The sequence below is a fragment of the Dendronephthya gigantea genome, unplaced genomic scaffold (assembly GCF_004324835.1).
Source record: "Dendronephthya gigantea isolate DGI-Jeju-01 unplaced genomic scaffold, DenGig_1.0 000083F, whole genome shotgun sequence".
NCBI lineage: Eukaryota > Metazoa > Cnidaria > Anthozoa > Malacalcyonacea > Nephtheidae > Dendronephthya > Dendronephthya gigantea.
Window position 1 is genome coordinate 699,070 of NW_021163093.1, and position 22,483 is coordinate 721,552.

At 36.2% G+C, this 22,483-nt stretch overlaps 1 protein-coding gene across 1 annotated transcript; it reads left to right on the plus strand.

The window, feature by feature from the left end:
* Positions 1 to 8,479: 8,479 nt before the first annotated feature.
* On the plus strand, positions 8,480 to 20,943 carry LOC114533039 (CD97 antigen-like). Its single transcript, XM_028554619.1, has 16 exons — positions 8,480 to 8,591; positions 9,764 to 10,144; positions 10,815 to 10,946; positions 11,546 to 11,668; positions 12,259 to 12,633; positions 14,361 to 14,483; positions 15,310 to 15,425; positions 15,499 to 15,762; positions 16,266 to 16,673; positions 17,707 to 17,868; positions 17,973 to 18,197; positions 18,340 to 18,502; positions 19,184 to 19,320; positions 19,571 to 19,840; positions 19,988 to 20,066; positions 20,545 to 20,943. The coding sequence occupies exons 1-16, from the start codon at positions 8,504 to 8,506 to the stop codon at positions 20,637 to 20,639; spliced, it is 3,141 nt and encodes a 1,046-aa protein (XP_028410420.1). The 5' UTR covers positions 8,480 to 8,503; the 3' UTR covers positions 20,640 to 20,943.
* The last annotated feature ends 1,540 nt before the right edge of the window (positions 20,944 to 22,483 follow it).

Genomic DNA, 22,483 nt, shown 5'->3' on the forward strand with positions numbered 1-22,483 from the left:
CAGGCTGAGCAGGCGTCCACTCGGGCTACAGTTATCTCGCTTGAGCTTGTAACGCCTAATTTTTGGTGTTATTGCATGTTCGTGACACCCGCGCGAGAAACGATAACAGGACGATTTCGATTCGTTCGAAGACTTCGCGCCGGCCACGCGTGATTTTCGTAAACTCGCGACGCAAAAGGAAAAACGAGCCCATTTTTTAACTCGCTCTACCTACGGTAGCCCCAGTAAATAGTAATAATAGTAGAAGTTCAGATCTCTCTCAAGAATATCTAGGGTATATTAATTGGCGATCAAAATAAACAGATAAGTGAGTTCTTCGGACACAAATGACCAATTCTGACGACTTGCAGACAAGAAAACGGTTGTTATGGTTGTCAAAGTAAACTTGTCATGGAGCCAGGCATAATGTCAATAAATATGACAGATATCACTGTTTGTTGTCGTACAGCTTCAATGACATTTGGAACCAGTTTGCCCAATCAAAATACGTCTTATTTTGCCTTCTTGTGATTGTTTGAACGCTGTTCTATAAAACGAGACTTAAAAACATTATACAAATTTGTTGAGAGAATATAAAAGTCGGATGGACGGGTAAGTCGTGTTTTTCTTATATATTTCTCGCCTTGCGACTGTGTGAGGGAGTCAAATTAGATATGCGCTTTTCATGTCTTGCCTCATATATTGTGTGTCGTACCAAATTTTTCGTCATAATGGCAATAAGGAACTCAGCGATCGGGCGGTATTTCCAAGTTGAACAGTCGATACTGACGATAAAAAGCACATAATCGCTCACACCTTGCTTCAATCAGGTGTTCAATTGGCAAACCAAACCTAGCTGTATGCTTCTACAACCTTCACGTTTTCTGGAAGCGATGCATGTTCGTAAATGTTGAAGTCTCAATTGAAATTAATTCGGCTATATTAGTATGTATAATGTACAGCTGTATTTACGCATCTGTTCTGCTTATAACAATTTCAGATCCGCTGATATAAAAGTGGTTATATTTGGCGTGTTTCGGATTTTCTAGACACAGAGCTAGTCCGCATTCATTTCGAAGTACTGCAAACTAAAATTGTATTGAATATGATGTTGGTTTAGGTCATATTTTAAGAAATACAAGCTACTGATTCAACAGTTGAAATTATGAGCAAGCGTTGTTTGCATTACTGACGTCACCTCTACAATATAAAATACACATTAGGTCGTCGAGGTATCTAAATATTATCGATCTATCTAATATCAGTCATTCACAGTAAAATGATTTGAATAGAATTAATATAAGTTGGGTCCTACGTGTGCGTGTGTGTCTGTAAAGAACCTATACCGCTATACCTAAGAGCTGTAAGGTTGGTTTGAAATCATTTATCATGTAAATCGATTACTCCATGCATGCATCGTAACTGATTAAAGTCAAAGAGCCCTTCACCGGAAATTGATTGTGGTAGGATTGATAGGTCCGGATTCCTGTGTTTATGAACTTTTCATTTATAATAATATTCACTATTCATTTATAATAATTTTCACTATCCATTTGTAATAATTTTCGCTATCCATTTATAATAATGATGCATCATCTTGTTTTTCTGCAGAGGCATATGCAGTTCATCTAAAAACCGGTCTGGCTTCATGATGGAGTTCCGATATTCAATAAATTTCATACTCCTGTTTGTTGCGAATGTGTGTTTCCTTCTCTCGGGAATATGTTTAAATGCCTTGGTGATAATCAGTTTCTTGAGATCAGCCCAGCTTCGAAAGAAATTGTGTTATTTCATGATCATGGTTTTGTCCTGTTTCGATTTGTTTTCGGTCACAATTAATCATTCAGCGATTGCCTACGTTGTAATATTTTGGCTGACTGGAGATGAGAATGCAAGTCGCGTTACCTCGGTACACAATACCATTAGACTAACATCTGCTCTCCTCGGATTTTCCTTGCTCGTCCTTTTGGTATTGAGTTTCGATCGATATTTGGCGACTTATCATCCCATTTGTCACCAAACCTCTGTAACGAAGGGAAAACTTTTAACTCTTCTTGCGGTACTGATTTCTGTCGAGTTAGTTTTATTGCTGATGTTTCTGAACCTTGTAATTTCGTATCAAGTTTTGCTTCTTAGCTTTTTTTCCATTTTCGCTCCACCGATTCTATTCGTAAACGGCAAGTTGTTTGCGATAGTGCACGCGAAACGTCGTGGAAACAGAGGAATATCACCAGACACGAGGAGTACATTTATTTCAAAGAATATATCCAGTTGCTTGCTTGCAGTGGTTTGCTTCTTGGCACTGTCCATTCCGGCGTTTGTTTACATTATACTAAGGATGAACACGAAAGAAAATGAGATGTCTGCTTTCGATGATGCACTACTTTTCGGAGTCTGGGCTCAAACCGTGTGCTCAATGAACGGCACTTTTAACTGTTTGATATTTTACTGGAAAAACAAAATTTTACGCACAGAGGGAATGAAAACTATTAAAGGCATGAACATCTGTTGGCGATTACAAATCTAAAAGTTCAATCACAAGTAATTTTGGTAAAACGATTGCCATCTGGAAAGAAGCATATTTTACTTTGCATCGAAGAGCAACAGGGTTGGCACTAGAATATATTTAAACAGCGCATTTTCAGAAATATAATTAAAATACGTTAAATTTTATAAATGATTATAAGCGACTTAATTTAACAAGCGATGTCGCATTATACGCAATAATATATTACGCAATAATCACCAAGCAGATTTTTCAGTGAACGGCGACGTGCGTTTACGTTGAAGTGACGTGTGATTAAATGAGTGATTTTATGAAAAAACTGAGTTGTCCCTATGAAGGACGAAATTGGTATACATTATTTTAAGGTATAAAAAAGACGTTCTGCTTAACAATATTTCAGCCAAATAAATCATTACCTCGTTTTATTTAAAATGCCGTTTATTTAAATATTCGACCTCTACGAGAAAAAAGGCTTAAATCATGCGCTTTTCTGACGAAGGTCGGATCGTCGGAAAGTTTTTCGTCTATTTTGGCGGTTCTTATATCACATTAGATACAGACAATATTTGAAATGAATATTATGAATGAAACTAATATTAAGAATGAAATGAATATTTGAATTGAATATTATCAAATGATTTGAAAATAATTTGTTATTAAAGAACAACTCGTTATTGAATAACACTGAACTTTAAGATCCGCCGAAAGAGTTTTAAGTCTAACCGATTATGCTTGTAAAACAGTCGTAAATTTAAAGGTACGATTACAGCAACAAAATGAGACGATCAGCGTAGAAAAATTGGCGCAATTGTTGGCTAAATATTATTAACCTGTGTGACGCCAGATGATTTCGGTACAAAAATAAGCCAATCAGAAACCAGAACTTGAATATAAATTATCATTTCCTTCATATCCTGTACACAAAACTTTTTATTAATTCTTATATTTTGATATTTTAATTTGCGCCCATTATACTATTATTTAGAGAAAGATAGTGGACAAACGACTCCTTTCACGTATAATTTGTCGCCTTAAGGCCTTTTTTCGTGTGCGATTTTCTTCTTTTGATACATGTGAACAAGTGAATTGGTTGCGAATGTTAAAATAAGATATCTTATACAACAGGGACTTCGCAACAAGCCACTTATTCACATCTACCAAATAATAAAATAGCACACAAAATTAAATCGCACCAAAAATTGCATTTGCAAATGTAAACGGGTCTTTACACGTCATCATCTCGGATCAGCTGGCAGTGCGGCGATGCAAACCAATCACAGGGAGTCATTGATGGTCACTTGGGCCAATTTCTTTTGAGGATCTGATGACGATGGATGAGATGACGATGGATCTTGGCAGGATCAGATGATCGACGACGAGACAGGTGTACAAGTGGGAGCTAATGAAGGGACATACTGTAGGTATACTAATTAGAGTATTGCATGCATGGTTAATATAAGTGCATGGTTTCTCATGGGTTGACCCCTTCTGGCAATGGTGGTATCTGAGTTATTCTGAGTCAAAAAAGCGTTTAACCAGCAAAATGTATAGCAAAGCGGTGAATTTTTGATAGTAAAGAAATTTGGGTTCAACCTCACCCAGGGTTTCTTTGATTTAGGTTTCGATTGAAAATTTTTTGCGTATTGTGAATTATTGAAAAGTGATAAATCTTTTCTATTATATGGCAAGCGTCACTTCCCGTGAAATGGAGCTCAGTGATTAGCTGAGAAGAATTTTAATTTCCCGTGATGGTCCTGCGGTACCGGCGACCCATTACGAGATGAAAAACGGAGCAATTCTGAAAGAAAGAGGCCCAAATAAATGCTAATTGCTTTTTAAAATTAATAAGATGTCTCCAGACCGTTTTAGGGTAAACTCAATAATAATGCAATAATTTATGTTATTTTTGATTTTATCAAATGCGTACCAGTCTACTAATACAAATACGTGCATCTCTTGTTTGTTTCAAGTGCAAATGCATGCCTTATGCCATATAATTAACTCGTTTCATATAATAAACTTATGTCATATAATAAACTTTATTAACCTCGCTTGCTCGAGAAAAAGTGGACCTCAAAAAGATGTAATAAAGAGTTTATATTATTGTATAAGACCACCTTAACAGCTGCGGAAGATGCAGAGATGGCTTTATTTGAAGCGTTGCAATGAAAGTATCAAAATGCAATTAGCATGGTCTACGCGCTGCCAGCGGATAAATTACTATCGAATTCGTATTGGTCTAATTTTAGATTAATACGAAGCTAATCCAGTGTACTTATATGATTATATAAGTTCTCTGTTCAGCCTATTATAATGCAGCCGTTTCTAAGGATCAGGTTTAAAACGTCAGCGAACAATACAAACAACAATTCAAAAAGGTGTGATATGTTTTACCTTTTTGGTTGCTGCTTTTGATCACGTGATCAAGTAAAAATTTCCATTTTACTGACCGTGCAATAAAAGAATGTCAAACAGAAGAGTACTTACATCAATACAATTAGGGAAAAGCAAATGGAACAACCTGGGAGTTATACAAGCGTGGCTCGGTTCTTTCTAAAAAGTAATGAGAGTAGTGATAAAGCTTGAATATGTAAGCCTTGTTATTTGCATGAAAAATAGTCCGATTTGGCTAGAAAGGCATGTGCATAGGGGTTCTCTTCAATCTCTTGAATTGAGTGATGTGTTACGGTGTCACATAAATGATGAATGTAGTGCTGTCATTGAGATATTTAGGTCATTGAGATGCTAAATAAAATATTAATCCTGGGAATTACAAAGAAGTTGTCTCTAAAGCTGAGGACAGAATGATGTGTCACACTTGCGGAATACAAAAGCACGCCAAAGGCTAAAAAGAAGAGAAAAGTAACAAAAGGGAAAGTAATTAACGGAACTAAAGGAGAAGAGGAGAATAAGACGAAACCGGACAAAGGTATGGTCCAGGAGATTTATAGATGAGACATGCGTTGATAATTATAAAGAGTACAAACTAAAACGACATCTTGTTATTCTTGTTTAAAATGTATTTAACAGATTCTGCCTAAATTTCTAGGATACGCCTTATATACCTGCCAGGCTATGCAATGAACCAAAATATATGTTATAGGATTGACCTGGATTGCTAATGCTTGTCCGATTCCCAGTGATGCCTAACTCGGCTCCAAATACATTGGTTGTTATAATATTACCGATGCCCACGGGCAAACGGCTAAGATCGGGGAGATTTTACCTTTTCATGCGGCTAACAAACGACGGCATTCATTCGCGAAAAAAAAATTCACTCGATCTGAGTTGCGAAATAACCTTTGCTCCATGACGACAAAATGATGACACACAGAATCTTGATTGACAGTTGGATGGCAAATGCCAACAAAACATGACAGGGATATTAAAATGCACTGACATTAAACATATATTCATTCATATATTGCAGCTATACCCGTGGAAATCAAAGCAAAAAAAACACTGCATATGACAAATGTAATAAAATAAATAAATGCGGAATACGAAAGTGGGAAAGACTAGGCATTTGCTGTATTTCTCATTGACATTGGATAGCAAATCGTATATTTATCCAGTATAATTTTACGTAAGTACTTATACAGGGGAAAATATGTATTAAATAGAGAAGTCCTAAAATCTTGCTTTTGTATTAGTCTATACCGACATGTCAATTCAACAAAAGGTTGTATTTTGAAAACAATCTAGCATTGAACCGTTGTTAACCAGCTAAACATTAACCTATACTCTTATAGTCAGCGCCACCGTGAGGCTATAGTTCACACGGGACCGAGTGAACTTTTCCTCGAATGACCGGTATCTCGTATATGAATACGTAGAACCACTCCAAGTTCATCCATTTTTACCGTGTGAACATAGCTTGGTTGAACATAGCTTGGTCGTGTGAACGTAGCTTGGATGAAGTGAATTTTCCCTGACGGATAAAGAATGTTATGCTTCACTACATAACAAACGACATTCCGATAAAAAATTGCGATAAAAAACAGGCTTTAGTGCACATCCTATATAGTATAATGTGGGAAGAAAGTATCGTAGAACACGAGGATTAAGCAGGTTTGTATGGTACGTATACATTTTAGGTCTGGACATTGAAGTGAGCAAACAAAATCTATGCTTTAATATATTGCACGAGATACTATAACATTTAAATATAATTTATGCTGAGCTGTTATATCTCGCGAGATTTGCATCCTTTTCATGGTGCATGGTCATGTTCAATTAATTTGTTCGATGTTGTTTGCCCAGTGTGATATATTTCCCCTAGCCGTATATTGTTTATTCTTTCAGTTTTCAGTTTGGAAGAAATAGAAAACTTCATTAGGTAAACCGTGTTGTCGTTTTAGATGTCAAACTTCAAAAGCATGCATTCAGGACTGGCACAGTGAGATTACGGCTTGAATACAATGAATATAGGATAGTAATCTAAAATAGTAATCATATACCAATAGAAAGCATTCAACGCAAAAACAGATTTCATAGTGTACTCTGTGTCAACGCGTATGTCTCAGTGAACTCTATATATATATGGAATGCTCGCTCTAGTACATTGCGTAATCTAAAAGTGAAGCCAAACATGGCGAATCATGAAGGCTGCTTGGGTACCGAACCAGACCTCCACACACGAGCGGTTAAATTCAATATGGTGGCAACGTGTAGGAGTGGAACTCGGTCAGTTTTGTAAACACAACAGAAATATAGGCCATAAATTACCTATCTAGAAAGAATAACATTGCCAGGTAAGGTTGTAACAAATTGTATGTAGTCATTTTTAAAAACTTTGTATTTTAAAAACTTTGTATTTTAAAAAAAATTTTCGTCATAGTTTTATAATTCGTGTTTTTAATTTCCACGCGCGCTTCGCACATTTTACGCTTCGTGAAGAACTGGTTCGGTACCCAAGCAGCCTTAATGATCCGCCATGTTTGGCTTCACACTTTGAACTGGAGCTAGCCTTCCATATATGTATAGAGTTCACTGGTATGTCTCAGATATAGCTCTGTTCTTGTTTAAGACTTTAACACTTACAATGTTTGCTTCCTACAATTCTTACATCATCAGCGACAACCGCCAGCTCGTTTTCAGGCTATTTCATTCGTGCACACTCAAACAAATGCTAGAAATGTAAGGTGTCTGTTGTATCGCTTTTTTAAAAAACTGCATTTGCTGATAACGAGTTGCCATACGTTCGTGGTACTGTAACTCGTGTTCATTACAAGACTCTAGGCTTAAAGTGCAAGGTCTGGCCTCGAACTTGATTCTTGTGAAAGAATTCAAGGCAAATTAAAACCGGGATGCTTATCTCTGGCAAGACCATCCCGCGGTTAGATAAACATGGATATAGTTAAGTACTTTTGGAAAAATTTTGATGTTCCACCATGCTCTAGTTATCCGATTGTATTGTTTCAGACGCAGCAATTAAGTGCTGTTTTTAGTTGGTTTTAGTATGCTGTAAATACTATCAGGAGAGTTTTGTTTGACAAGAAAACTTATGATTGTAAAATCTACTACCTAGTTCATCTAGCATTTACTTAAGGAACTTTGTTTTTAGCTAGATGCAGTCGTCGCCCCCCCCCCTGTTGTTTGCATTTTAATAACCTATGGTAATACAGGAAGGAGTCTTGTATAGACTTGTCGCAAATATTCATTCAAAGACATTTAAAGTCGCCGCCATTGTCGAGTAGCTGCTTCCTACATGCTGCATGTTTTAACTGCCTGATGTTTTCATGACGTGCCGATTTGAAAAAGTCTATACTCTCCCGAGTTTGTGGTACGTCGTACTTACCAGAAACAGTATTTTAGTCATGTGCACAAAAATGAACAATCGATGTAGTAAATTATGCTGGTGAAATAAGGATATCATTGTTGCCTGTTGCATGCAAATATCATTTAGTTCCGCTCCAGCTTTTTTAACGGTTTTGATGAACATAAACTTGAGCGTGTTATGTCATATTGTATTGTAGACGATACCGCGTAATCTAACGACAAGAGGAAAACTTCGCAATGATGAAATACAGCGGAATATTTGCCATTCAGCACATACTGGTTCTTGTTTTCATCTTAACCACGGCTTCTGGGATGAACGCAACAGGTGGGCTATGAGACTTCTTATTCTTATTATCTGCAGCTTTGTTGGCATAAGGGTAGAAGTAGCGATAAGAAGATTTTCTGTGAATGCTTGCGGCAAAGAATTAGCAATTTCTATTCAACTGAACTAGAACCCCTTAGATCAGTAAGGCTAGTTTTCCACTAGCAATATTTTTCGTACGAAGAGACATTTTACTTCTCTTTCAGAGCGTTAAACTGCAACCATCTGGAGCAAGTCGCTTCCCGCGAAAAATGTAACCGGCTTGAGACGCATCTAATGCATAAGACATTCTTACAAGCATGGCAGGCTCGTAAAACTATATAAACTGATTGCTCGCGTCTTATTCAAATCACGTCTTATATATATAGTCGCGACTTATTATCCTCGTATAAACGGCCTAATGTCCTAAAATATTTTTTTAAAAATTATTTCGTTGTTTTTAAATCGTTCTTAAACGTGCCTGATTACACACAAGGGTGCTTTATCAGTAATTGAACCATGATTTTCTTGTATATTTTGTAATGCGCTTTGTACCGGGTGACGGCTAATGTTAGTGGGGTTTTTTTGTGAAACCCTGTAGTGTGGGTCGGGCAATCTTAACCCTAAAGCCGACTCGATCATGATTTCCTTTGCAAGTTGCTTATACGACTTTGCACCCTTGGGCTTTTGCCATTAATTTCTAATGGGACAATTTCTAGATTGTCACTTTTGGTGGGATACCTTTATAATGTTGATATATGGATTTACACCACGCATTGCTAAACTTTGATTATCTAACTTTTGTTTAAAGCTGGTTCTCATATAGCATAATTCTTCATAATTCGTTGTCATTCACAAGTCGTAGCAATTCGTTCTGAAAGTTCACATATAACAATGCTTTTTGATTATTTTTTAAATGTAAAATCAAAAAAAACATTTGACTATTAGATTTCCATTATTCTATCAAACGTATAGCCAATTAGAACCGTTTGACTGCTACAATCTGCAAGGATGTATGGCCCGTAAAAAATATAAAAATAACAGGCATTTCCTTCGGTGATCCCTGACAATACTGCCATCACCAGTAGTTGGTGACATATAGGAACACGCCTAATTTTTAATAGATCTGGTGGAAATGAGAGTAACAGTAAAATGGAGAAGTAAAGATCAGGTAAATTCAGAATTTTCATTTGCAGTAAAATGTCCTTCGGCGTCGTGGAAACGTTTTGGTAACATCTGTTACACCAGCATTACTAACGTTACATCTTGGCAGAATGGCAACAAAGAATGTCAAAAAAGAGGCGGACAACTTGCAAGAATTACTGGGGCAGATCTCAACAATTTTATCAGGAAAGTATTCAGAAAAGGAATGCCTAATAATTTGTGGATTGGTCTTAGGAAATGCAACGTCACTTGGTGCTATCTGGATGGTACACCGTCAGTCTATTACAACTGGGAAAACAACACAGGACAGCCCAATAATGCAAGAGGAAACGAATACTGCGTCGATATGAGGAGGGGCGGACGATGGAACGACCAAGATTGTGGCTTAAATAGGTCGTCTGTCTGTGAAATACGTACGGTTTTAATTCATCATTAATGCATTTTAACTTTAAGGTGGTTTCCCTCTTGGCTGAATTTTAAGAGCGCATGATTACTTTTTCGCTTGATTTTATTTTAAATCGTGCAGCGTCAAAGAAACGAACTACAGGTTGCTTCTCATAATATAGAAGAAAATCAAGCAAAAACATTCGTTTTTACCGAAAATTTTAGAAAAACGCCCTTATTGATCGACCCGTGAAGGGAAATCGGAACCTGTCTTTGGGTCTGTTACAGACATATCATGTGCCTAACCTAATGTTAATGAGCTAAAGTCTTATGTCTGTCTAAATTCATCAATTTTGAATTCGTTTCGGGCAATGCATGAAAAGTCGGCCTTTGAAACGGGTCTAGCTTCAGCCCTGAGATAAACCTAAATACATAATTTTAAAATTTGTACCTAAAATGACCCGAGAGAAATTCAAAATGATGGTAAGAAAAATTTAGAGATTGAAATTAGCAATATATTCCATCGTCAGAAATTTTCTTATAATTTCAAAAGTGGTAGCAACTCTAGCCAAGAATGATCTCTGCAATTTTATAAATTGGTCAAGTCCCATTCATCTCGAGTGACAAGAATCCCGACAAATACGATTATAATGGACTTAACCACAAAAAATAGTTTAAATCTGATTTCTGAAATTACAGCTTTAGAAGGTGATGAATGTATGTTACGAACTCAGCATCATTGTCACTCTCAAGCCACGTGCAACAATACCATCGGATCATACTCTTGTGTTTGTAACAAAGGATTCACAGGAAACGGGACTGTTTGTGAAGGTAAAGTTATGGCATATTAGTTGGGCCCTCTTTTAAATGTGGGCAGGGTAGGTAAGGGTTGAATAATTAAATAATATACTATCCTCAAAAATTTTCTTTGTCCCAGGAAGTTAATCTTCACTTAAGTTCATATAGCGTTTCACCGTCTGTTGTTTTCATTTCGTAAAGCCGACTTTTTTAACTCCATATATTGGTCATAAAACGCATGAAGCATTTGAAAGCTTATGAAGACAGATGTCTATAGAATAAAATGTAATCTTGTTTCAGTTGTCTGTGCTCTAAAACGAGAATATTTCGCCCAAAAATGAACGGTACATCGTATCCGAGCAGGCTTTAGCCCCCAGCTTGTGTGTACGCCTATGCCCTATGCATATAGAGTTAAGTTATTCTAAATCAAACCAGTAAATCATTCTCTCGCCTAAAGATAAAGTTCAGGAAATTTTAACTTTGTGCAGTGAAAATATTCAATTTCGCGCAGATTTAACGGACAAAAAGCTCTGCAGTATATGCCAGTATTAAATATTTACGTGGTGTACGTAGAAGCTAATATATAATATAATCATTTTAATCTTCTTAAATAATATTTTCCATTGCGCCAGATGTTGATGAGTGCATGTTGGGAACTCACAGTTGCCACTCTCGAGCCACGTGCAACGATACTATTGGATCATACACTTGTACTTGTAATGAAGGATTCAAAGGAAACGGGACCGTTTGCACAGGTAGTATTCGCAGGATTTTCATCTGCAACAAAGATTTATGAATCTTTCGAATAAATGGAATGGGTTTGCGCAATGTCTTTATCATAATGTCGATGCTGCCAACTCAAATACATTAACAGTAGGAAATAACCGGTAATTATAATTCGTTGCGTGTGCATTTTGGAGTGCAATTTGTCTGCGCATGCGCCAGATTGTCGAAAACAAGATGGCAGCGGTAAGAAAAGCTTAGATTTCGACGATTTATTTCTATGGCTAAAAATTTCAGATTGGATTTTTCTTCTAAAAAATAAAGTAAATACTAACTTCTATTTGCTTTCTAGCGAGCGGCGGATCCAGGGTAAGTCAGAATAAATTACTTCTGCTCAAACTCGCAATCATATTGGTAGATTTTTATATAAAAGTATTTTTATATAAAAGTATTCTTTAGAAATGAATAACCAATTTTGAATTGGAAATTAGGCCGTGTAATTTAATCTGACTAAACCTGAATCCGCCAATTATAGAAAAATCGGATAAGGAGACATCAGGGGTAATTGCACCAGACATGACACATGTTAATAACTTGTGAAATATGTTTCTGTACTTTGTAGCCGGTTGTCCGTCAGTGTCCTGGAAAAAATTCGGTATCTTTTGTTATCTCGTGAATTCTGATCTTCTAACCTGGGTGCGAGCGAACGACTATTGTAAAAGCAAAGGTGGGCAGCTTGCCAGAATCACTGGAGTCGCCCTCGAAAATTTTCTGGTTCAAACATACAGGAAGAGTCAGAGTATGAATATCTGGATTGGTTTGAAGAAATGTGGAAAAGCATGGTGTTTTCCTGACGGGAAGCAATCGAACTATTACAACTGGGAACCGGGGGAGCCTAATAATCATAGAGGGGATGAATATTGTGTCGTTATGTTAAGAAACGGAAGTTGGTACGACCAATCATGCCAACTTAAGAGACCATCTTTCTGCGAAATACGTACGTCGTAATTAATTATTAGAATTTAATTTATTACCCAAGTGAAGTAATTTATTACTGTTATACCAGGTGATCTGAAATGGATGGAAAACTCTGGAACTAGTAGACCAACTTTAGTGATATCTCTTAAAATATACTATATATTTTATTTTCAAATTTATCATGGCGAGAAAATGTGGACATAAGTGGGAGGAGTTAAGTGTCTGACTTTCAAGGGTCATACACAAAGTATTCAGAAGATCAGCAAAAAAATTCCAAAGGAAGCTAAACGATGCGCGCAGCGCGCATAGTCCGGACGGATTCATCGGGAATTATCTCGACTCTCGTTGAGAAATCTATGTAATTTTCCTGCTTGGACTATGCGTTATGCCATTGTAGCAAAACGCTATTGCGAATAGCCATACAGTATATAACATGATCACCTGATATGGCTTGTTTGGCGACGTAGAACAACATATTCGACGGCACATTTCCATTTATGAGCAGTTTAACATTCGCCAAAGAAATAGTTGCGTCAGACATTTAAGAGCTTGTTTCTATATGCTTTAAAAACATTAACCTAACTGCTATAGACGCTAAAATATACTGCGTTTGTTGTTATGAATATTGCGCGAAATTAATTTCAAAATATCGCCGGTTTCAATATAATTATGTAATATTCCAGCCATAGACGGCAATGTTTATGAATATATTAAGTTTGCCTAAAGACCAAGGCTTGGTCACAAAGCTTGTACTAAAAACAAGCAAAATGGATGCATATTCGAGCAAGAAAGGCCGATATTTAGTTTGTTCTGTTAGCCATTTCAGTGCGCTTTTGCTCGGGGGGTCAAATTTCACGGCTGGAATATACCAATTTGGCACTAAAGTTAGTTCAAAATACCGAACTACGTAAAAATCGTACAGATTTGGGAAGATTTACCGATTGAAACACACTGTACTGGCAAGCTAAGGGAGATGCGACACTTAGTATTCGCCAATCACAATGGTTAGAAAATGGCATTTATTTGGGCCGCTTTGAGGTATTTACGTACTGGGCTATATATTTTATTTCACCCCTAGTTCATAGTTAAATGTCGTGATACCGAATGAAATTTGTATATGGTTATATTACAAATTTTCCGTCGATAAAAGTTGTCACCATGATCTACCAATTTTAGGTCCGACATTTTACGCTTCCCTTAAAGGTTTACGTTAAACACAATTTTATTCCTAACTCCAATACAATTCTATAATAACGCGTCGCCATTTTGTTTACAAAGAAAATTTAAAGTCCACACGATTAACACGCATGCGTGTCCACAATTTCTCGCCATGTGTCAGAGCTATAGTTCCAACAACTTAACATAATCACAAAATTTCAATCAGTTTCAAAAAAGAAAAATAATCGATTAAATACAGATATAATCGGATTAAATATCTATTTAATAGAGTGGATTTCTATTTAAAAATCCCTTATTAAGCGCTGATTGGATAAAATACATAGTCGAGATTACCTGGATTCCATTTGTACTCGACTAGGTCCACGCAATGAGATTGAAAATTAGTAAAGTTTCGCTGATCTGGAAAGTGAAGCCAAACTGGGTTGTTATTGAATTAAGGAATGCTAATAGCTAATGTCCATCACATGTGGGATTATCTAAAATAAAAAGGAAATGTAGGAGGAATTTATTAGAGTGTTAACTCTAGGGTATATAATATACATCTATATCTGATATTTAACATTTTAGGCGCCGACGAATGTTTGCTTGGAGGTCACAAATGTCATCCTCAAGCCTCGTGCAACAATACCATTGGATCATACACCTGTACTTGTAATGAAGGATTTACTGGAAATGGAACCGTATGCAAAGGTAGAATTCTTACTGGTAATAATGAATAATCACTTCTATACGTATGAATAAAAGTTTTCTGATTGTGTAAAATGATCATATCCTTTTTAATCAATAATTCACACGTCAGTCTGTATCATATTGTTTGGCACCATGTTTCAAAAAGTGCATACAGTAATTCAAGTAATGTACAAGAAGTGTAGACGGCTATTCAAGTATTGAAAAAGGACTTAAGTTAAAGCTTCTTCAATGAAAACAATGAAAGTGTTCAATATTTAAATGTATATCAGTCTTTTTGTGTTGGTAGTTGAACATGATCTGACTTGCGGCAAGAGAACTAATTTATCGACTAATGAAAGAAAGTGTTTAGCGTATATTGCGTATAAAAGTTTGTAATTATTTTGTTTTTTTCAGCATGCACGTTTACTCCAGTTGCCGAAAGGCTTTACTAACCTAAAGATTCAATTTTTGTGATTTATTAAAAGTAAAATTATTATCTATTTAAATGCATTGATTAAATGAATTAAATTAAATGCATTGATAATTCAGAAAGGAAATTCCTATTTATAAGCTGTAACTGCTGATAAAGATTTTTTCTTATTTGCATGAACTTCGACTTTGATTTTCCTTGCAAAATTTGACTATATTGCCGAAATCAATCCTTAACAAGATTAATCCTGTCGTTTGATCAGAAATATACCATTATATTTGCGTTCGTACTGTATCAGAGATCTACTATAGCTAACTCAACACGACGGCTGACATTATATATACAGCACTTACAGATTATCTTGTTGTGGGAGTTATATTATATCATTCTTAATCTTAGATTCTCTTATTTCTCTAGAATTGAGGGTACCTTCCACTACAATTCAAGTCAGAAGTGAGCCTGTTGTTTTTAGTACCACGAAAGAAATGAATGATACGAAAGACTATGGCATTCTTAATAAAATGAAGGAGGAGGCAAGAAATTGATTCTTAGGTTCTCCAATGTTTTTTTACGTAGTTATAGCTACATCAAACGTATGGAATTTAGGTTGACATACTTAGTGATGAGGATACAACAGAAGAAGAACGAAGAGAAGGTGCACGAAAGATTGTCGACGAATTGTCTAAATTAACAAATCTTGGTGAGGGATATGGGAGACAAACCGCAATTGATCAAGAAATTCTCACTGAGACGGTTGTAATACTACAAAAAATCGTTCATCTAAATATTTCTGATGAAAACCTTAACATTCTGAGTCCAGCGAGTAATATATTGGATATTAGGAATGAGAAGATATGGAAAAATATGACGGTGAGTTTGAGGTTGTAAAACGTCAATACCAAAGTATTTCAGAAACAGTTTAAAATTATTGACTTCACAATCCGAGTGTCATAAGTTTAGACGGTCATGTTTGTGGCGAGGCGACGTAGATCCCAGACAGTAATTCAAAATGATGATGATTATTGTCGAGACAATAATTATATCGGTAGCTACCTATACGAAAGAGCGTTGCTATTGGTTTTATGATAACAATAAAAAACAATGAAATAAAGAAAGTGAGTAATAAACACTGTATACATGCTATGGATACAAAATTCAAGCTAAAAAACACGATTATATCAGGTAGATACTTACTGTAACAATTTCTTTTCACATATTTCTAACTAGTGCACATTCGTACTCCGGCTGGGGGTTTCAGAGTTTGTCATACGGGGATAAAGAAAGGCTTGGTTACCAGTTAAATAATTATAGTTAAAAATCGTACGAAGTTACCGGTTTAACTTTTCCTCATTTTTTCCGTTCTTTCGATATAGGACGGCGAAGCGATTCGTCAACTGGTGATAACCTTGGAAAATTATGGTTTTCAGCAAGGAGATATTTTAAAAAACAACACCCGCGCCAACTCTATATTCCAAGGCCGTTCAAACGTACAGCTGCAAGTCAAATACGTGGCGCGCAAAGGTGTACTTTCATATGAGGAAAACCTATTTGATTTTCCAAATGCATCGCTAAATCTCTCACCTGATGCACTCCCAAAAGAATCTGGTGCTGTGGTAGTTGTTATCTTCTTCAAAACATTAAATTCCTTTTTGGTGGATAATTTTTATACTGACGATAAATATGCAGATGTGAACAGCTCAATCATAAGTGCGAGTGTTCAACCTCAGCCCAAGACACTGTTCAAAGAACCCGTTCGTATCAGCTGGGAAACAGAAAAACTGGTAATGAAGTCGCTTAGCATTATATAAACAAAACCAACAAAATTATTGTAGTAGAATAATACAGGAAGAAAATTAGTTGCTGATAGAATAGTTTTCGGTGGTCTATGCATTAAAATAGATTGATTTACACACGTTTATAGGAAAAAATACGTGAGTAACTCCGAAGTAAAATTACGTCACTTATAGACCTGTTCGAAAAAGAGCAAGAAGCCTGTGGCGAGGTTCACGTGAGCGACGCTACTCAGATTTTCATTTTCGGAATTTCAAAATCATGTTTACTTTCACTTTTTCGTTGGACGCATCAGAAGCAACAAAAACGATATTTCTTTCAATCAAAATCCAGAAATAGACAAATAATTTTGGATTAAGTTTGGTAGAAGAAAACCTGAGTAGCTTGTTCTTTTTTGTAACTCACTAAAGAACTAAGGAATGAGATATCTATTTTAAATTTTAGGCAGAAATGTAAATCGTTTTTTATGGATTCGTAGGATATTAAACAACCACGTCTATGATTGATAAGGACTTTTCTAATATCTACTTTATAAACTCTATTTAGACAATATATTAATATTTTATAATTTTATTATAGTTTTTTAATACTTAGTTTAACAGGTCCTTGAATGATAGCAGCTATACTCTGGTTAGCTGATCAAGTAAACCTGTATAAATATTGTATATTATTATTATTATTATTATTACAGGTCTCCTGCTCTTTTTCGAATAGGTCTATTATTAGCCATGACTTTTTCACCCCACCAAAGTAACTAAATAGCGGAGAATTATTTGCATGCAAATTAACTTAAAAGTCCTGGAGGAATTAAAAAGGCCAGGAATGTTAACATATATACTAGAAAAAGTATAAATATTGGATTAAAATCTGGCAGGACCGTGTTTTTATAATTTGACAAGAAACTTTGTTTGAAGAAAAACTGCGAAAAACATTCAGACATCGCACGTACTATTACTCTCAAATTATACTCGCCATCCAAGGATGATTACACGAATACTATACAAATATTTTCTTTATTTTTAGGACGAATCCAAAACGTGTGTGTACTGGAAGCCAGAACTTGGTGAAAACAGATGGAGAACAGACGGGTGTAGAAGAGTTATTGACAAATCATACGGTAGCCGGTTCGTCTGCGAATGTAATCACCTCACAGCATTTGCTTCCATGGAGATGTCAGGTTATGTGGTAAGATTTCAAAAGCCCCGAATATACTACTCTCTGATATTACAATCGATAAGGTGTCAATCCTAATAAATAAGGTTTACATAAATTTTATTTATCTATCCAAGATAGGTAAAGCGCATAGAACAGCTTTGGAAATCATCTCTACTATTGGCTGTTCTGTGTCGTTATTTGGTATCTTTCTTACCATATTGGCACACGCACTGGTTTGGAAAAGACTTCATAAGAATGCCAAGACCAAAATACCCACACAGGTTCTCATGAATCTCTGTGTTGCGATTGGAATGGCGGATATCTTTGCTATAATGGGTGGACCAGCACAAACACATGAGGTATAGTTATGTATTAACTTGCATTGCAACCATAGTACTTGGAAGAGTATATGGTCCGGCATACGATTACCATAGATTCATTTTTTAATTCTGTCGAAAAGTTTGCTGACAGACATTTTAAAACCCATTCATCTTTTTTCAGACTTTCTGTGTCACTGTTTCAATTTTATTATACTTCTCTGTGCTCGCTCTTTTTGGATGGATGTTATGTGAAGGAATCATAATTTACTTCCAACTCGTGAATGTCTACTCGGGTTTAGGGCTTGGTGGAAAACATATGAAAGCATTCTACGTTATTGGTTGGGGTGAGTAATGCAGCGCAGTTATTCAGCAATTCTATAATACCTTTCTTACTTCATGATTCAAGAAATGATCGAATATTTTCAAACACAAAGATTGGCATTTGAAGAAAACTTTTATGAGCTTAGTCATTAGCCATCATGACATGGAAAAAGTATTTTTAGAGAGCAAGTAACTCCTGTTTCTTTCTATGAGAAAATTAAATCTTCAGACTCAATACATCATGCATTACATAATGTTAAAATGGAGCAGTTTAGACACTCTGTACAGAATATTTTTCACCTGCACTTCCTTTTCTGTTAAATTAACTTCACAATCCAACCCGGTAAAAACGAGCAAGTTTTTCTTGACAAATTTTCTTAGATAAATATCTTCCTGCAAACAATGAATTTGAATAAGTCTTCTTTCACAAGTTAGTTTTTAGAAACTTCTCTTCGGATGCTTGGAAAATTTTATATTTACAACTTAACAACAAACGCCTGTCTTTTACAACCTTTTTATCAATATTATTCTTCGTTTACACGTATTAAGCAAATCTTCTTGATGAAAACCCGACAAGAGCCTTTGAACAGGACGGTTTGCACGAAAACGTTTCTGATCCGTTCAGGGTTTGCCTGTTCAGGAAGATGTGACCGATTCAAAATTCTCATTTTAATATCTTAAATAATTATGCTACCATGCTTTAGGTATTCCGGTTGTCGTTGTGTCAACCTTAGTAGGATCTCACGATCTGGAGGATTTCAAATCTGAGTACGCATGTTGGTATCGTGCTGGGGGTGTGTTATTCTGGACTTTTGTTGGCACTATTGGCCTGGTATTGCTGGTAAGCCAACAGTTAGCCAGAAACGTCTTTTGGAAGAAAGTGCTTTTTGGGTTATCTGTGATATCTTTGTATCATTATTTTCAAAGTTCATGCATATCGCTATGTCGTCAGTTAATATTTGCTGAGGTGATGGCGAATAGCCTATGTGGGTTGACGCCTAAATTTGGACAAACCATTCTTAATTTATCGTGATCCCATGAGGAAAATATCATTGGATCGAGCTTGTATATACTTTGATTGATTTTTTTAGATCAACTTGATTATCTTTATCCTCGCCTTACGAAATGCGTTATCCACAAAGGAGGTTAATACAAGCGGGCCAGATGCTAGTGCAATGCTCAAAAAGGCAAAAATGGGTTTGAGAGGTTCCGCTGTTCTACTACCATTACTCGGACTCACCTGGGTTTTTGGCCTATTTGTATTCAATCGTGATACCATTGTGTTTAAATATCTGTTCGCTATTTTCAACTCACTGCAAGGCCTGGTGATATTCATCTTTCATGTGCTTTTAAACAAAAAGGTGGGCTTTCCCAAACGGCTACTGCATTACCATTTCTAAGAGCAAATAAGTTGTATATATTAATGAAAAAACTGTCTGGTTGTTTTGTTTTGTTGCACAAAATACATTCGCTAAACGTATAACACAGTACTAATCTTCCTCTGCCAGATTCATGAGGCTATCAACAAAGAAAAGAGATCTCGAGATGCCAGACGAACTAACTACGCCATGGTTAAAAACAATGCACGTATGTATACGAATGCAAGAATATTAGAATATAATAGCATCTCCCTTTCTAGATCAAAAGTTAGTCTATATCGCCGCTTATCTCACTTTCAACTATGATCATGATTCGCTGTCGTCGTCAGTATTGTTCGTCTTCCCGAATTCAGAAATTGAAATTATCAGCTTAGAGGACAAGTTTAAAAAACTAGTTAAGTTTTTGCCTACCTGATCTGACAATCGTTTATTGAGTTCGTATCAAGTACTCGTATTAGAACCATGCAGCTAGCCAGCCGAGATCTTTTACATTTTCTTTCGTGATCAGGTGGAATCATTAAAATCCAGAATTGTCTAATGATTAAAAAACATTTTGTGGTTGCTCTATTTAGGCTAAAATATTTTTTATTTTTCCTTGGAAAAAACGCCAAGAAATAATCGGGCACCTTTGAAGGCGTCCGGTTCAGGAACATGCTTCAAGAATAAAAAACGTTATTTCTTTGTAGGGATTACATTTTCGACTGGCGAAATGAGCAGTGAAAAGTTTGAAGGCGATGGAGGTTTGCAAATGCGCAAGATTCCGGAGAGTAGTGGGAAGTAACATGGCAACCACGTTCATGGTATGGGTACCAACAAACGTATTGGTTATAGCAACCAAAACACCTATGAAAGTGGAAGCCAGATTCTATCAATTTTTTTGGTGGATATCGAGCGAGAAAACTATATATTTTGTGTAGTTAAGTCGTAGTTACCTCAAAAATACACGACTCAGATTTGCCAATTCTGATTGTTAAACGTCGTATTTTGGTCGCGTCGAATACAATTCAAACAGAGATAATGATTGTTCATAAGTTTACCATCTCATTTAAACTATATTTTTAATGCATTCGGCGCGATCAAAATGCGAACCAAAGCTTAAGTATAAATACAAGTTATCTGCCTTTTTTATGGCCCTGGCGTCTCGTTCTGCAAAGGTCTTTATCTAGGTCTTAATGAGATCATTGTTCATGGCAAGATATTTACATTAGATATTCACATTAGCTGTTATAGCACTCGTTAGTCGTTCAAGGCCAAATCCGACAAATTCATTAATTTTCGTTTGTCAACCGCATGGGCTTTTAGCAGCTCCAATGTTATAGTGCGACGTTTATGAGAGCATCAATATACAGAGAGGATTTGATCGCACTTGTTCTACGTACATCCTGCAGAGTTGGGTGTTCGAATTCAATCGTGGTAAGAACCAGTGACTTTGAGTACTATAGTGCATGAACATAAAGAAAACATGCATATGACTACAATTTAGCCGAGGCGCGAGGCTTGGCGTGTTATGTTGTGCTCAACAAATTAAATTAAACGTCTGAAAATGATAGATTATGTATTTCGTTGAGATGTGTTTACTGCCATTGTTGTGCTCCGAGATATATTTCAAAATGAGGGGCTTATTTATGCGAGGAGTGATAACATATCGTTAGTTTAATACTGGCGCTCCCAGCTTATGGACAAGTTCAACAGTTCGGTAATATTTCTACAGAAATTCGATAGAATTTCTGTTTATTATGAAGCTTAGCCAATACAAGAGTATACAATTCACAATGATCCACTCATCCACACTCTGCTCATCGGCAACGTTATATATTGGTCATCCAACTGTGTCAATGTACAGTTAAGACTTTAGTTTAGGGTTTTTCTACAAACTATAGTTTAATTTATGAATCTTTTGACATTTCGAATTCCGAGATATATTTCCCATATTTTCAGCCAGGTAATCCACATCTTATAACGACTCTCGACGTTCGCACCCTCTCCGGACAAATTATGCTGGGAGATCCCTTTCCGGAAACGAATAATTATATGGTACTTGAAACCAAGTGTGAATTGGTGTTTACCACGTTACACGCATCACGTTGCCTGAGACGGAAACTTCTACATCGCAAACAGTGAAATAAAAACCGACCTTTCGTGATGAATAATGAAATATTTCGTACTTGCTTTCTTTGAAATAAACTCCTTAAGACATTTTCGTCTTTCTAGACCAATTTCTTTGGTGTTTCTTTGGCCCTTAATTAAAAGCGCAGTGTACTGTGGATAAACAAAGAAAATATTTGTATACATATATAACGTAAATTTGACCGGTTCCTAGATTCACATAAGAAAACTGGACGAATTCGTCTGACATAATTATTCGTCTACGGACGACGTTCGTCAAGATGCATGGTTTGTCTGGTTTTTATGCTCAGACAAATGATCTGTCAGCTAGACGATCATTCGTCCTGATAGATAACAGTGGCGTAGCCAGCCTCACGATTTTGTCCCGCTATGTAAATTTCGAGTTATTATGAGTATTCATTTCTTTAGAAATTCGTTGTTTTCACAGTCAATGAACACCAAAATATTAGCATAGCGGGACAAATCGTCAGGCTGGCTACGCTACTGATAGATAATCCG